We start from the raw sequence: 17964 nt of genomic DNA, 5'->3' as shown, positions 1-17964 counted from the left end.
TTTTCAAGCGCGCGAATACGCGACGGCTAAGTATGAATGCTGGGAAAACTCCGTGTGCCTTCGTTCTGGTTCCCGCTGCCGCAATTGAGATGACCTTGGGGCCGAGGCTTTGAGCGCTGATACGACGCAGGATGCTATCAGGTGGCAGGGTACCCTGCTAGCAGGTAGCGCTTGGCTTAAATAAGGATTATTAATACCTTATCAAAGGAAGGAAATTTTCCGACTATAGGCAGTTTTAATAGGTGATTATTAAGAGACGTTTCCCTGAGCTCTGTGCCTCATGCCTACGTTGGTAATCCCAGACAATGTAAAACTCCTATCTACTCGTATAGGAACTAGGTCCCTGTGACGTCACGTGGAGTGGCATCGTATGGGCGCCAATCTGGCCTTTTTCATATGAGGATAAAATTGACCATTGCCATTCGTCGTGGGATTTCTAAAACCAAATAATTTGTATATAATGAATACACTAATGGTGGGTAAGGAATCGCAATCAATGCCTTTCGTTTTCTTTGATGAAGGAAACTACCCTATTGCTATTAGCGTCCGCGCGTCTGATAAACACTCCTCGGAAATGCGTTCTACCTAAACGACGATTTTCTTCTTTTTGGTTTATTTCAAGTAAGGGGAGCAAGATAAACATTTCGGTCATTAAAAGAATCAAGGAATGAGTAAAATGTAATTTTAAATAGGTCTTTGTAATGGCTATAGAAGATACAATAAATTTTACCAATAAAATATTTTGTCCGTGGCGAGATGAAGATGACGACCGTTTCGCCGACCTCTTAGTGCATTTCGCGTTCGTCTTCACTCTTTCGACCGCAGAAGATAAACGTTTACGTTTAAACAATGTTTAATTATTAATTGTTGTTGTCGAATCAACAATGAGGAAAAATATATATGACACGACCCTATGGAGATTCGGCGGAATTTTATAAAAATGCATAAAGCTCAGTTTCCTACCTGTTTTCCCAGTTTAGACGAATGTTAATGGTCAATTTTAACCTTATTTGAAAAAACCATGCGATGCCACTCCACGTGACCTCACAGGGACCTAGATGCTATACAAGCAGTCAGGAGTTTTACATCGTCTGAGATTACCAATGCATGCATGTGGCACAGAGCTCAGGGAAACATTTCTTAATAATCGCCTATTAAAATTGCCTATGGTCGGAAAGTTTCCTTTGTTTTGATAGGGTATTAATAATCCTTATTTTAGCCAAGCGCTTACTGTTAGCAGCCTGCATCGTATCGGCGCTCATAGCCTCGTACTAAGGTGGCCTCACACGTCGGCAGCCGGAACCAAAATGACGTTACATGGGCTTTTCCCAGCATTCCTACATTGCCGTCGCGTTTTCGCGCGCTTGAAAATTCTCACTTTTCGTTTAATCGCGAAAAATAGATATTGTCATTTAAAAAATCTCAAAGTGTGAAATACTTAATCGAGGAGTAATAATCTCTCGATTTAGGCAATTAACGAAAAATAGGAAACCAACCTATTTAAAATATTTATGCACTAGGGGAGGCATTAATATTATTTAAGGCGAAATTTTATGCAATTAGTACCATAAAACAAGAAAAAGTTTTGTTGCCCTCTGCAGCATTCTTATGTTAGAGTTCGAAATACAACCATGATTTATGCTAGTATGACTTATTTAATCGGCCAATTCGCTTTATTAAAAAAATCAACGCATTCTTGTATTCCAGAGAAAAAACGGGACAAATTGCAAATGAATTCATCACGACCGACAGGTTTCTTTGTTCGACGTCTTATTTAGTGGATGAAAAGGTATGCAACTCTTCATGAGACATCAATGGCGATTGATTGATAAGTATTATAAATTTAATTAAAAGGAAATATGTGGTATTTCCCAAATAGTAGCAGCCCAAATAATGCTGCAAAAGAACATGTTCATAGTATTCCTATGTGGACTTACATAAATACAGGCCCACTAGGATTCGACCATGCGAGTATATTTACATGGTCGAAGGTCGTTTTATAGGATTTACATAGTCGGAGCTAAGAATTTCAAACAGATGACTGTCGACGTTAGGATCTTTCGGACTGTGTATCTCGGAAGCTAAGGCTAAGAAACTTCGCAACCCAATTCCATCAATGTGAGGCCAGTTTGCTGCTAGTTCATCCGGGAAATGATAGATGGCGTTCAGTACAAGATGATTCTCTCGTATGAAAGCCCAATAGCTGTGAAGCTAATTTCTTCTTTATTGCTTAACATTTTTTTTCACCAATTATTTTCTTTGAAGCGGCATAAACGGTCAACAGCTATATCAGTCCATTTTGGTGTGTAAAAAAGACGTATAATATTCGTTAGCTAAAAATTAGCGAATCTGGGATCATATTCAATGTTCACTAGTTACTGATACATGCTGCAAAATAAATACGTCACTACATTTACCGCTCATTTATTTTTTACAACGTCCATCGTTTCCATCAATACCGTTTATTAAGCGGAAATGCACATATCCTCATTGAATGGAACCCATGCTACCCTTGAGGCCCATATTGAGAATTGAATGGGGTCAGCTACCCGGAAAGTTGCTTACACCGTAGATTAGTGGCATAGAGGCATTAAACAATAAATTTGATAATTGGATGCGTAGTCATGACACATGATCATTAGCATTTAAAAATAAATATGATAGATGTATGCATAGGCATTGACCACGATTAGAATCACCTAATTTTCGTATGTGACGAAATTTCATGGTTCAGTTAAACATTTTGTGTTTACACGATTGTGATAGAAATTGCGTGGAAATGCAAAGTATCCTCTAAAGGCATAGCTTTCTTACAACTATGGGAACGAATTCTGTTGAAATTAACTGTACTTTTAATTACCATTCGCGAGCATTTCATGCCTCTAGCCATGATTTATATTTAAAAGGTCATTCTAACTAATGGACCCATTTTCAAAAATTCGTAGGTTACAAATTATTAAATCATTACAAATTATTAAATTATTGCAAATTATTAAATTTATCAGATGAAATTGATATGACACATCATGAGGAAAAATTTCAAAATTCCCCTTTTCATTGGCATAAAACTTGTTCATTTTGGATGTTTACTTGAATAAATGCGAGGTTTTGAAAATGGATGCATCATTTAGAATAACTCGGTATTTTAATGGAGTATATAATGGTTGGTACCACATTTGTGTTTCACGTTGTAATTCATTTCTTACGATATTACCTAACTTACCACGTGACCATAGTCAATTCTCACTGGACTATGTGAGGGCGGGATTGTAGGATAAAGCAACGATAAATCATTTGTACGTGGTAGCTCTTATGTTAGCGTGAGATTCCAGTGCTCTTACCTCAATGGCGGTGTCCATAGAAAAAGATGGCGCGGAAGCTGGTGAAATTAGCGATTAGAAACAACAAATTAATGTGAAACTTTGGAACGTGCAATCTTTCTTTCGTGCGCTTTGCCACCATGTTTTTTTTTAATTCTCACCTCGAATCAAGGAAGAAGACTCCTCTGAACAATAAATAACGCGGATCAAATAGGAAATTTAGATGTTAACTCCGGAACAAACATCGATAGTATCGTTTCGATTCGATACGGCTGAGAAACGACTGGTTAAACATTTTCAATGCCTCGTGTACGGAGCATTGTGAGGTTTGCTGTTAGTTCTGCTGAAGAAAAATAGATAGCGACCAGCACACCGAAATATTTTCCTATAAGGTTTTGTAGCTTATCCTTTCGTAGATCCTGCATTATAATTATGGCTATTTTTTCTGTAAACTGGGCTCATGAGAAAAAAAATTTAGGAGAGATGTATTCACGGCAGAAGTCCGTAGGGGCGGGTGAGAAGGGGAAAAGATGTTGCGGGGAGTGGGAGGTAGTTCTTTGTACCGTCTCCCTGCGAAGGGGAAGGGGTAGCCTTCCTCGTAGTGGACTTGAAGGGGAAAAGCGCGCGCAACCGATGGAGGGGAAGGTCCTCTCTCTCCATCCCCTACTCTCACTGCCCCCTCCTCCTCCGCCAACTCCCTCCCCTCCTCCGCCTCGGAAAACTCTTCCTCCGCAGTTACAAACTGTGTTCCAACGAGACCACATCGGAGCTCGACTTCGCGATCGCCAGCCCCGTCACGTGGATTTGCGCTGCGCAGTCTTCGCTCTAACGACGCGATTCTCGTGTGTGTCGGTGGCGTAAACAATTCTCGGTTGTCCTGGCATCCTTTCCAGCGCAGGAATTGTTGTGTCGTGAAGATGTCATCCTCGGTGTGAACGGAGTGTTCTTGTTCTTCATTGTTGTTTTGTGTTCTCCGGTGGTGTTTCGACCAATAGTCAGCCGTTCTCTCGTACGTTCTTTTGTTGACGGCATTGTTGCGTCGCTCGCATCGACTCCATTTATCCTCGGAACAACTAAGTGGTTTTGTTTTGTTTATTTCGCTCCAGTTGAGTCAGATGTTTTGTTTACTGCTGGAACCTCATCGCGACGGCCGTGTTCGGTCGTCTCCCATAATCTGCGTCTTTGAGTGTTTGTCGTGTTGAGGTAGTTCTTTTTCACTCAAAGAGTGTGGGATATCTCTCCCTTGGACTGGATCCTCCCTGTTTTATCGTCCTCCCTGGCTTATCCATTTGATTGCGCCGCTGGTGAGACGTACATTCTCTGCCCCCTCCCCCTTAGGTTCAGTATCATCACTTGCTGTGTATATACACACACGCTTTCGCATCAACTGCGAAGGTGAGCGGGGCTTCGTCAGACATGCGTCCCCTCAGGGGTACCCGCGAATCGGCCTCCGAAGCCCCCGGCCTGGGCCCCCTTCGCCGCCGCACATAACAGGAATAGCAGAACAAGTGCGCGCTCGGTTGTGTTGAAGAATTGCACAAGGAAGGGGACACAGCAGTTTGGAAAGCGCCCAAAAAAAAGAAAAAAAAACACGAAAAAAGTGAAGTATATAGTAGTTTTATACAAGGCTATTATATCTGGCAGTTGGGAAAGTTTGGAAGGAAAAAAAACACTGAAAGTGCATAAGAGTATAGAAGAGGGTGTGTGATTTTTTGATTAAGGAGGAAGGAAGGCTGTTCAATCGTGTGTTGTACAAATTGTTTTACGATTCGGGAGTAGTCCTCTCGTCAGTGTCATCGTCGAGACTTGGGAAACGCAAGACTTCATCACGGAGGACATGATGGATTCCCCTCTGGACGTGGAGCCCGGGTTCGAGCCCCAGCAGCGCGCCCGTTCCAACACGTGGCCGCTGCCGAGGCCGGACAACTACCCCGGGGACGGGGACGAGGTGGTGGGGACCATGGGTGTGCTCGGGGGCCCCGCCGGCGGCGTCCTCCCCGACGGCGGTCCGCCGCCACTGATCCCGGTGGGTCCCGGGTGCGTCCCCTCGACGGCCGTCGGCGTCGCCGGTCCCGTGGCCCCGGGCGGCGGGGCTCTGCCCAAGAAGAACTCGAGCCGACGGAATGCTTGGGGCAACATGTCTTACGCGGATCTCATAACGCAGGCCATTCAAAGTGCTCCGGACAAGAGGCTGACGCTGTCGCAGATCTACGAGTGGATGGTTCAGAACGTGCCGTACTTCAAGGATAAGGGAGACAGCAACAGTTCTGCTGGCTGGAAGGTAGGCCATACCCATTCTCTCAACATCGACGTACTATCATTGGAGTACTAAGCACGGTGGCCAGATTCGCGGCGAGTTACTACGATAAAAAGTTAGGGTAGTAACCGTTACAGGAGCGTAGGACAAAATGTAGACTAAATTTACTTAGTAAGTCCGGAGAAGAGTTTTTTTTCTGGCGTCATGGAAAGTATCTTTTGTTTACCGTCGTTCTTGAAATAGATGGCAAGACAGAGTGATTGAAAATTTCATTCTTTTCTCATACTATTCATGATAACAACTGTATCTGCGTTATTAAAATAAATGGCTTCACTCGGTAGGACGACTCATTGTCTGTTTATCTTGATATTATGTTTCATTTACTCTAACATTGCACGGATTTACTGTGCGAACTACTAACCGTTGGCAGGTTTTGCTTGTGTGCATGAATGTCATGCATATGAGAATACACAAACATGGTGCTTACTTGATCAACTCCTGCCAAACTCCATAGAGGTGGCTCTGAGGGCGCTAGGTATGTTAATATTCCGCAAGTCGCTTCAGTGGACGTGTTGCGGGTGGTACTTAAGTCCGATGTACTCGGTGTAAGGGTTTTATATAAGAAATGTTATGCTTTTCTTGAGAAAATTATAATAGGTCCTATATTGTTCACTCACTCATACCATGCAATAGGGTTTACAGCTGAAATAAATGAATGTCCCATGCAAAATGGCATATCGGTCCCTAGTGTACTGTGCAAGTAAACTGAAACACACAATAAGGAATTGTGAGACCTTTGATTGAGAGTTGTCAAGCTCCAATCGAGCATTTATCAGTCCTTTGTTTTTTTTCGGGAGAAAAACGGATTTCTATACCCATCCGTTCGTCAGATTTCTCTCGTTTTATCATTTCTGTCTCTAGATGATGTCACGGAAGATTATGTCGTCCGTGACACTCTGAAACATATCTATTCTTAATTTCTAAAGCAGTAATAGCCAGCGCGTACGATACGAGTCTCTAGCAGCTCCAAATCTAATTCTCGTAAAAGCTGTGTAGCGCTCTTAGTTCGTTTTTTGCTGGCCTTTTCACTTAATGGGCTCTAGACTTTCCTTAGCAACTCTTCCAGCCCACATGTCCTATGACAAGACCGTAGGCTTGAGAGTTGAATTATTCGTAGCTCCTCAAAGATTGAAATTCGTCACAGCCAAAGCCCATTGCGAAAGTTAGTAATCATATTGCTTTCCTGCACATGCCACCGGAATCTTATGGGGTAGAGGCGCTTTCCGCCAAAAAGCGTAAAATGGGAGCATCAATCAAATGGGGCATCTCTTAAAAAGTTGATCGACGTAGTTTCTGTGAAAGATTCTAATTATACTCATCTATTTGTGGTCCAATTAGGATAATGGCTCAAAAATCGCTTCTACAATTGTCTATGCCGTTTTGACTTGTTTTTAAAATTGTTTAATACGTTGGTGTTCCTCAAAGTACCGCCAGAATCTTGCAAGTTGATGTCGATTCTAATCCCTCTCTTGTCAGGTGTTATTTATGTATTGTAGTGTAGATGTTTTACGGTGTATTTCACTTGGTGAGTCAAGTTTTGTAAATCGTTGGTTTTTCTGGAAATATTTGGCCGCATCCTTTGTTTTTGATGTTGTATTCACAGTAACGTGTTTTTCATAAACTTGAAGCCTGTCTTGCTTCTTATTTTACTATTTTCGTTCGATTTTCCCGTTATGCTTTCATTTTTTCGTTCACTAGTTGTGACTTGATGATTAGACGCACAAAATGTTCGTTTTCGGGTTTGCAATGCTGCTATATGTGGTGCTTTTGTTAATTGCTCGTTGTTTCCTCTCCAGTAATAGATATTCTATAAAATAACATGATTTGCTGTAGTGGAACAGATGTGTTGAACTTCTGCTGCTACATGTCGCTAAATATGTTCTATCTCTCTTTTAAACTGCTAACTTCCTGGACATTTCAGTAAACCTCGGCCATTTTTCAGAATATTATTTGTTTTGCGATGTCTTGTATACATTTTGTATTTTGCCATCTTTTTTTTCCGGCTGGAAAACGGTAAACTATTCAGCGATTAAACTAGACAGCAGCTCTATTATTTTTCGAAATGTTGTCCTGCACTCGCTTTTTCTTTTGTAGGTAGTGTGAATTGATGCTAGGTTTTTAAAAATATACGTACGGAATTTCTTTTTTTTTGTTCTCACTTTGTTTTTACGTTAGTAGGTGGTGTTTTGTCAACTTTGAATTACTCTGGACAGTAACCGATTGTTGTCGAGTTTGGACAATGTCAAGAATTCCCCGTGGATGAAGTAGGTATAGTTTTCTTAGTTGATCTCCGGGTTCAGTTGCTCCATCTAGTGGGGTTTCGACTACCGAAACTCCTTTGCCCAAGCATCAGGCATCTGAAGACGGCTATAGAAGTGTTCTTTACCGAAACGTCTGAAGGAGGTGTGGCAGCCGACCCGGAAAGCCAGCTGAGAGGCCTTCATCTATTATGTCAGATTGTCTAAGTTTTCTTTCTATGATCAGTAATTCTGCGAAATTGGCGCTTTTAACCTATACGTATAATGGGGCTTTTCCTCGCCGTAAAAAAACTCAACGTTTTTGCACTGAACTGTAACTTGCTCTGATCTGGAAGTAACGCTGCTTACTCGTTCCAGTCATTCATAGACAATATGTCCTAATATTGCGAGCGAGAAATAGCACCACAATGTTATTAATTCGATTTGTTTTATCATCGGGAATATAAATTTCTGTTAACAGTCGTATTTGTTTCTCCGTGATTTTGCGACACAAGTGCGACTGATTAATTTGTTATGATCGTGATCACAACATCTGATCCGGGGATAGATGAATATATTTTAAAATCTTCATGGCTGTACAATATCATAAGATTTTTTTGATTCAGCCATCCACTCTATGTTCTTATCTGCGAGTAATTGGATATTTTCTTTTAAATTTCTTTGTATCCTCAATGTAAACTTTACATTTCAATTAATCGTGAAGAAAATAATTGTATAATTATGAACGAGACAGAATGATATCACCACAAACATAAATATCGGTTAGAATCCCAAATGATACCTCGTTTCTCCATGAATGTCGGGTCACTCTGCCTGTCGGCGACGCTATTGAAGAATTAAGTAAACCTATTTCAATGCGCGGTGATTGACATCGCATGTATAGGCCGACTTGTGGATCTTATACGGTTGCAGATTATTAGAAAATAGTCGTAAAAAAAGACTAAATAGCACAATAATAGGAGGATATCACATGGAATAGCGCTGTAACATTATCAACGGAAAAATTAATTAAATGGCCTTCTCTATTTTGCTATTTGCGAATTTTTTTATACCGTCGAATTTCACAGATTTTCGTCAAAATCTGAGATCATAATGGGAAAGCCGAAGGGGCTGGGCACAGGGTGGTTTTGAAAGATATCAGAAGTGTGGCCAGGAGAGATCCGTTTATTATAAAAATTAATTAATTAAATTCATAGAAGAAAATAAATTTTGAAAAATCATAAATTTACAAAATTTTTCTTTGAGAAATGAAGTTTTTTCGATTATGATGTGTCTAACTTAGTTTAAAACCCTCTACGTAGTACCTACCCTATTGAAAAAAAAATTCCACCCTGATTTGGTGGACCCACCCGAACGAAATTTCTGGCTACGCCACTGGTCTGCAGCAAAGACTTGTAAACCCATATCAGTACGCGGTTGATAGCAACGCGTTTAGGGGCTACGCTAGATTCGTAACTGCGAAAGGTTATTTATTCGATGTTCAGCCGTTGCTGGTAATCGACGTTTTTGCGTTTTATGTTGTGTGTGGCGGTATTGTGTTATGTGGCTATATTTTTTGTTTTATTGTTTTGGGCGTGTAATTGCTGTTTTGGATCTTGAGTATTTGAAGTGTGGTTTGTCTGTGTAGCTCCATAGCGGTGTCAGTAGAGTGTTTTGGGTTTTGTTGAGTGAATGTTGGAATGATTTTGCCATGCCATTAAGGCATTTTGTCATTGTTTTTATTTTTAGGTTTATAGAGGTTGACAGGAGAATCCTCTATATAGTAATACTCGTGGTGTGTGACCCATAGTCGAATGTTTTTTGTTTGTAAGTGCATTATATGCGTCGCATTCGACTCTCGTGTTGGTGACTGGCACATGTGCTGAAAGTGCGCCTCTCTCTCTCGCACGCAGTTTCTCATTGCTGCCATCTCATGGCGGCAGTCCGCAGCGCAATAACTCTCGGTATCATCTTAATATTTTTTTCATTACGAGTCCTTTCCCTCCGTGGTTGGTAAGAGCATTGCGCCGCTTGCCGTCGGAGATGATACGACGAACGTTTGGACTTCTCGTAGCCGATGGCTCTAGCAATGTGGTACGACTGCGGCCGAATTACAATCCAATTCGATACCTCCTCTGCATAAACGCTCAACAATCGTCCACCGAATCAAATCCGCTCATCTAGATAGCCTTTATAGTACTACGGTGGGCGATTGTTGAACGTTTATGCAGTGGAGGTATCGAATTATTTCCACTGTTAACTATAAAAATTTTCGACTAGAGATTTGATATTTTGGTTTTCTGCCATGTATTTGTTTATGTTCCCGCTTAGCAGACTATTTAAATTAGTGCTTCGGAAGTCAACGGGGAATAGCCTCTTTCCGTGTGTTTTTTCTGTGTTTTCATTAATTAAAAATGCATCGTCGTACATCAAAATTGAAGCTCTTCGTCGAAACATGTCATCCTACATCTCGATGCGGAATTGATTCCTCTAACCTTACTATAGACGCAACAATTTTCTGAAGCAATGCTTAAACATACCAAGACGGTCAGTTTGACTATAATAATTTTTATTGTACTTATATTTTAAAGCATATCCCTCACCAAGGCTCAGCTGTCAAGGGATTTGTTTTGGTTTATAGTTCGTTGACGGCAGCGTCGGAGTACGAGCGCCTCCGACTTACGTAGGTACTTACCGGTACGCAAGAACGCCTTAGGATTAAGGATAGGTTTAACCTATGTTTACCCTGTGAGTACGCCCCAAAGATATATTGGGCAGAGGATAATTTTTCCACGAAATTTTAACTCGGGATAGTAGATGCGAGAATTGCTGATGACGTGTAGGTCGAAAACACACCGTTTACGAACTAAGTATAGAAACTTTAAGCTAAGCGCTTGGATTGGCCGCGAGTGTGCACTGTTGCCAGATGCTCTGGACAAATCATTACTTCGAATACTTTGCTTTCGGTCTATCCAAGGCATCCGGCAACAGGGCAAACTCACGGCCAATCCAAGCGCATTGCTCAAAGTTTCTGCAGTTTAATAAATGGTGTGTTTTCGACAAACTATCCACCATCAACGACTTCATTTCCCATCTAGCTACCATTTCAAGTCCAGGCTGACGGGCTCCAATTACTTACTCCTTACAGACAGAAATTTGGGATTAACATTTAAGTATCCCTACTACCATCCTCAGCAAATTCCTCTTCTATGAGTCTTTTTTATATCTTTACCTCCTTCTAACTATAGGTTTTAATTTTAAAATGTTTTGTTTATATTTTTAAAATAATAAAATGAAAATATAACCCAGAAAATGAAAAATGAATAAATACATTCCCAAGAAAATTACTATTTAAGAGAAGTAAATCAAACAAATTTATTCGGTCGATTAAAAATAAAGTAAAATTTAAAAATAACAAAAATTAACATTCTATATTATTGCTTTTTCCAATTGTTTTTTATTAATGCCAAGTGTATAGTTTTAAGCTTCCTTTTTGCACAAACAACATAATAAACGAGAACGGTACATATACGCTATTAAATTTTAATATTATTAAAACAGGCTGGTCGAGGAAAGGGCTCATCGGATCAGCGAAACTCAACGCGAACCTAATATCTATCGTGAGCGAACATAAGCATCACTCTTAATTTTTTGCTTCCGTCGGACCTGGAAATATAGTGTGGCTCTAATATTATGTTCTCTGTGTCGCTCTTAAAGATATCCATTCTAAATTGTTCAAGCAATCGAAGCCTAGCGCGCAGCCTCCGAGTCTCCAGCGGCTCCCAGCCTAATTCGCTTAACATCTGGGTAACACTGTCCGTACGCCCGTAGCACTTTTTGACGAAACGCGCAGCCTTCCTTTCTATTTTATTCAGTTCGCGGATTAAGTCCGGTACATTGGTAAAGTCGCGGCAATTAGAGTGCTTGGCTCAAAGTTTTTGTAGTTTAAAATGGTGCGCGTTTGAGCGAAACATCAGCAGTAATTGTCGTTACTACTAGTTATCTAGGGTTAACATTTCCTGACTCAAATTTTCTTCACCTGATATAGTCCCTTGCAGAAAAATCTTAACACTCTTGAGCCGAAAATTTGCCGACGGTCTGAAGTCCCAAATTGATGCCGAATGCCGCTGGACCACGCCCCCAACGAACAATCCGTTCCTCCGGCTACTGTCTTCTTCCTTGCCGGCCACAGAGAGTTTTCAAGCCAACGGAAAAAAGAAATTTTTACCCGCGATTTTTAATACGGGTGGGGTCAGAATCTCTCTGCTACCGCGTGAGTGAGAATTTACTGAATCCGTCCGTTCATCCGCAGACATTATTTTTGTGCGTAATTACAAAAGGCAGTTTTGGCGTAGCAACGTAACTTATTCGGCGTCGTTCTTTGTCCTTCTTCGCTTCGACCTATCTTTCTACGATTATATTGAGCTATTCATTCATCTTAGATCATAAATATATTTCTAAAATGTTTAGCGGACTATCGGTCACTTATATTGTTTTTAATTTAATTAGAATAAATATGTGCGGCCAAAATATCGGGACTTCATTGTTCCATTATCAAGGCTTGAATAAAATTACGTATATAATTTTTGATACCTCATCATAATTCAACCATCCTAACACTATTTTTACGCAGCTCTCCTATCCGCTAGACTTACCATAATGACGTATTTCTTTACTTTTACATCCTTTATTACCTGTCCTAAGTAAAAACTCTTGGGCCGTCCCTTGCCCTTCTTCCCTTCCACCTGTCCTACGATAGTTATCATCAGGCCATCATGTCTCATGGTGTGGACAACTAATTTGTCCCACTCTTCTTATCATTACTCATTACTTGCTCGGTCGATCCATTTTATCTTCATCATACTTTGGTAACACCAGATTTCGAATTGATTTCTCTGCACCTATTAACGTCCAAGCCGCGCTCCCGTAGGGAAACATGCTCCATTGTAGCAACTGTTAAATTGCTCCTACTTATTATTATTACAGTATTCTACCGATTAAGGTAGATTTCCATGGAGTACTAAAGAAGTGATCTTGGAGCCTCCCTTTCCTTCCAGCGCTGTCTTCTTCAATTCACTGTAAGGCCTACTCCCCTTCAATCTATCTATAAAACCTATTCTTTTCCCTCCCCTCCCTCGCTTCCCTAACATTCTACCCTTTAACATCATTTTCAACATCCACTCCCCGTTAAGTACTCGCTCCATCCATACCTTCTGTCTCCTCCGTATCTCATCTGAAAGCTGCCTCTCCTCACCCACCATGTCCAGCACTTCGTCGTTCCTTTTCATCCCCGTCCATTTCACCCTCTCCATTCTTCTCCATACCCACATCTCGGATGCCTCCAATCTTCTCTCGTCTTCTTTCCTCAATGTCCACGTTTCCGCACCGTGGAGAGATACACTCCAAATCAAACTCTTCTCTGACCTTTTCTTTAAACTCTTACATTTACTTGCATAATATATTTTTACTATATAAGTCTCTTTGATTTCCCTAAAGCGTCTTTCTTCTTTTCAGCGGGGGTGTGATTAAGGGGTATCGCCAAAAATTCATACGGGTTATTTTTTATGCTAGCTCTAAGCATAACCGAATCCGATATTCGTGCGTATGTTCTTTGGAGCGGGACATAGGCTTCGCGGCATTGCCAAACCGGCGTCTATTCGAGACTTTGAAAATTTTTGGCTCTTGGGAGGTAAGATTTTTCTTTCTGGTGCTATTTGACTTCGGGGCGTAATCTTGGAGTTTATATATGTAGGGGAGAGAAAAATTGTGCGACGAAATTTTATACTGGATAGCTGGTGCCAGGAGGTATCAAAATTACTGGTGATATTTTGGTCAAAAACACACCATTTCTAACCTTGTATGCATCGCGATCTCAGACAGGTAAAGCATTCGAAGTCTGGAGCATCCAGCGACAGGGTAAACTCGTGGCCAATTGCTCACTTGGCTCTAAGTCTCTATAGTTTCTCAATGGTGTGTTTTCGGCCCAAACGTCATTGGTAATTTTGGTTTCTACTGGAATCAGCTATCCAAGGTTAAAGTTCGTGACACAATTATGATAAATATCCGAAATATTCTGCATCTTTTTCTATGAAACAGACTAAAGTCTGAAAAATTAACTTCACAGCTTTGGGCCGTTTATAGAAACATATCACTTGAATTACTCGACCCCATCTATCATTCATCAGCAGAGCTTACCGCTAACTACCACTTGCACTGTATTGAAAATGTGACGAGGTGTTTTTTTTTATTTATTATCAACTTCCCCGTGAACAGCACGTTTACTACGAGGATTTCCAACATTAACAAAGTACAACACACACATCCATGCCCTGTATAGAGATCACCTACCCAGGCGGGATTCGAACCCACGATCGTTTGGCAGGCGAGAACTTCACTCCACCTCCACCTAGGCCGGCAACGATGTCGCAACGATGTGTTTTCCGAAGTTTACTTTTTAATTCCGTATAATTTTCATGTTATTTTACATTTGAAGATGTATTCTTCCTCGATTCATTGCTTTGATAGAAAAAAAACGTACGAAAAGGTCATGGAATAATTTGAATGCGACAGTGCGCTTTCCAAAATTTCACACTTGTATTCCCTTTTATTAAGAAGAGACCAAGGCTCACGCTAACCTTTTCGTTATTTTCACCTAAAACCGCTCTAATTCGACACCTCTCCTGCAAAAACGCTCAACAATCGCCCACCGAATCAAATCCGCACATCTGGTAGACCAACAATACGAATCCCCTCATCTAGTAGCCCAACAATACGAATCCGCTCATCTAGTAGCCCAACAATGCGAATCCGCTCAGCTGGCAGTATCCGGGGCATAAACGCTCATATGCTATTCACCAAGCTTGGAGGTGAGCCTTTATGCTCGGGACACTGCCAGCTGAACACCATTCGCATTGTTGGGCTACTAGATGAGCGGATTTAATTCGTTGGGCGATTGTTGAGCGGTTTCGTAGTGGAGGTATCGAATTGTTTCTACGAATGCCGTCATTGATGCACGGGTATTGAAGTATTTCAAAGTACTCCACACCGAATGATTTATTGCTCAGGTAAACAAACTGACCTTTTTTAGAAAAATTGGAATTTTTTCGTATTGAAATAAATATTTGTAATTAAAATATACCTGAGTTGATATCAATAATTATTGAAATAAATACTTTAAACAATTATCGTGGAAATTTGCGAGCATTTATTTCGATAAAGTTGTTTGTTTATTTCATCGATGTCTTTTCCGGAGTTGACTTCTCAATTTTTCACTCTATTTTTCATCGCAAAATATTTTCGCACGGTTCACAGTGATGACTTGCTTAAAGGCCGCTATACACGGTGAATGATCATGCTGAATAATCACGTGATCATTCACAGCAAAATAGAACATGTTCTAATTTTCACTGAATGGTCATGCGCATGACGGTTCATTCGCGAATTGTTCCGTCATGCACGGTGAATGATGATGCGCATGATCATGCTGAATGATCATGCGAATTAAATCATTCGCCGTGTATAGCGGCCTTCAGAGTGGTGAATTTTCTCTTCCTTATCCAATAAATTAGGAGTGAGGTGGAAAAGTTAAAAAAATATATATTTGGCAAAGCGGGAATGGCATGGATATTTTTTTCTCCATCTTCATCACGAATATTTTAATCGAAAATAAAGAAAGCATTGTTGAGTATACCCATTGATGAAGTATTTAATAATTATATTTCTGCACAAAGCGGCGACTTCATCTATGTCGGATTTGCCTTTTCACTCGCAATATCCTGGCTCAGTGTAACTGATTTCGCTCGTATTCGTAATGAGTGGAGGGAAGCATTAATTACGCATACATTACCTCCGAACCGCAGTCATACAAGTGTTTAAGAGGCTCTCTTTGGCGGTTTTAACCGGCGCGATTTGCTTTTTCAAACTCGTCCTGCAGCGTTTTTCATATCTGTTCGCGGCGGGCAGGCGGGATATCTCATTCGAAGCCACTGTGTCGACCCGCACAATGCTCGCGAATGATTGATGACGATTATTGAAATAGGGTATTTTTTTTAAATGTTGCGACGCTTTCGCTCCACGACGTAGTAAGCGTAGCGTTTTGCGAGCCGCTCTTTTCCGTCAGTATGTTGGTCACGTGCCACCTTTGAGTCCTTAACGTCAAAGAATGTTACGCGCTCTGGTTTAAAAATCGCGGCGTTGCGTCAAGAAACGCACTTATCTTCGTGAAAGAGTTATTCCGATGTCTGCCGAGTTGAATTTTTTTCTAACCCCATCGACGTATTTTCCGAAGTTTACTTTTCAATTACACACTAGATCCTTGTTACTTTGCATCCCAAGATGTCCTCCCAACCAGTGGCGCAGCGAGGGGGGTTTTGGGGGTTAAACCCCCCCCCCAGAGCTCAGAGAAATTTTTAAGTTTAATCCATTTTACTTAACTGCATTGACATTACTGATAGAATGGTGTAGGGATTAACAAAATATCCCTCAGAAAACTGTAAAACTCACCATTTTGAACAATTTATCTTAAAATTCCGCAATTTATTAATTTCGCACATACCGCTTATCCTGGTGGGTATGCCATGCCCCTTACACACCGGTATTGGTTGCACCTAAACACCCCCCCCCCCCCAGCCTTAATTCCTAGAGTCGCCCCTGCTCTCAACGATTCATGATTTTAGCTAACAAAACACGTATAATTTTATTTAAATCGTATTTCGCCTATACCCGCGACGCCAATTTGCTATGAAAATTTTAACAAAACCTGACTGAGACAAAATACAGTAACAGTATAAGTACTAGCGTAGAAAAATAAAAACTAACAAGGAAACGGCGTGGAAATAATTGAGTGACACTGTGCGATAATCAGGAATGATTACAACAATCCCCACTTATAATTGTAGCGAAAAGACTTTTTGTGTCTTTACGTGGACTTTGTGTTATGGAATGTAAGTATGGAAGTTCCGCTGGTGAATGGAATTATTTGTCGTCCACATGAACATACTGTCCCGCTAACTGCCGCGATAGGTGTGTGGCAGTTGGTGTTCGGACACCAGCCGTTAAATAAAAGTAAGACAGAAAATAGAGAGGGAGAATCACGTAGTCAATTTTCATAACAATCTTTTATATCTTTTCATGACAATCTTTTATATCTTAAAATATTTCTCTTATATTTATGATCGCACTCTTTCCTATATAAATTTGTCTTCTCCGTACATTTTTAGTTCAAAAATGTCTCCTGTAGTTTGATCATAGATTGAAATCGACTGATTTGAGCATTGCTTGGTGGTACGATGAAATTTTCAAGGTGAAACAATACCCTGCGCTGTCCCGCAAACTTTTTATTATTAGTTTATTTTACTATCAGATGATAATAAAAAGTTTGCGGAATAGTACTGGGTTTTGTTTCACCATGGGCATTGATCAGAAATGATTATTTACCTATTTAAGCAAATGTTGCTTTGAGTACAACTTACTTATGCTGTATTTTCGCCCACTCAGTGACAAAAACAGAATGTTAAGTAGTATAGGTGAGGGTAGATATCAATCCAGACTTAAGGCGGGATTAAAGGAAAAATTAGCGAACATTTTAAGATGAGCATCCAACGAAAATTGACCTCAATGGATCTTGGGCGTTCAATGTTTTGATTAACGCGTACTAGACGACATCTACACTTCTAGTTCAGAACTAAGATCGAACTGTGGAACACATGGTATTTACTGCATGGATGTATTTTACAGAGTTTACTTTTCGATTCAATGTAATATCCAAGTTATTTTCACCCTGAGAGGTCGTCTTCCATGATTCACTAAGCCAACAAAACACGGATGGAGAGCGCATGTAAAAAAAAATAATTACGGCGCTGCGCGTACCAAATTTTCCCGTAAATTCAGGGGTGGTTTGCTTTTATTTTTTTATTACCTAAATCGAAAGATTGTTACTCCTGGAGTGCGCATTTCACGCTCTTAGATTTTTTATTGACGATATCTATTTTTTGCGATCAAACGAAAAGTGAACATTTTCAAGCGCGCGAAAACGCGACGGCTAATTCGAAGTAGGAATGATGGGAAAAGTCCGTGTGACGTATTTCTGGTT

At 40.6% G+C, this 17964-nt stretch overlaps 1 protein-coding gene across 2 annotated transcripts in view; it reads left to right on the top strand.

Moving 5' to 3' along the window:
- The first annotated feature begins 4049 nt into the window (after positions 1-4049).
- The window catches only part of LOC124161509 (forkhead box protein O), a 669559-nt gene continuing 655644 nt past the window's right edge, over positions 4050-17964 (top strand). The window contains exon 1 of one of the 2 annotated variants that reach the window (XM_046537847.1): positions 4050-5601. In XM_046537847.1, the coding sequence (XP_046393803.1) occupies positions 5158-5601 (444 nt within the window). In that variant the 5' untranslated portion in view covers positions 4050-5157. The remainder of the gene's footprint in view (positions 5602-17964) is intronic. The other variant, XM_046537848.1, reaches the window with a different exon arrangement.

This window comes from Ischnura elegans, chromosome 6 (genome assembly GCF_921293095.1).
Source record: "Ischnura elegans chromosome 6, ioIscEleg1.1, whole genome shotgun sequence".
NCBI classification, from domain to species: Eukaryota; Metazoa; Arthropoda; class Insecta; order Odonata; family Coenagrionidae; genus Ischnura; species Ischnura elegans.
The sequence above is the reverse complement of the archived record's forward strand: the minus strand, read 5'-3'. Positions and strand labels throughout refer to the sequence as shown.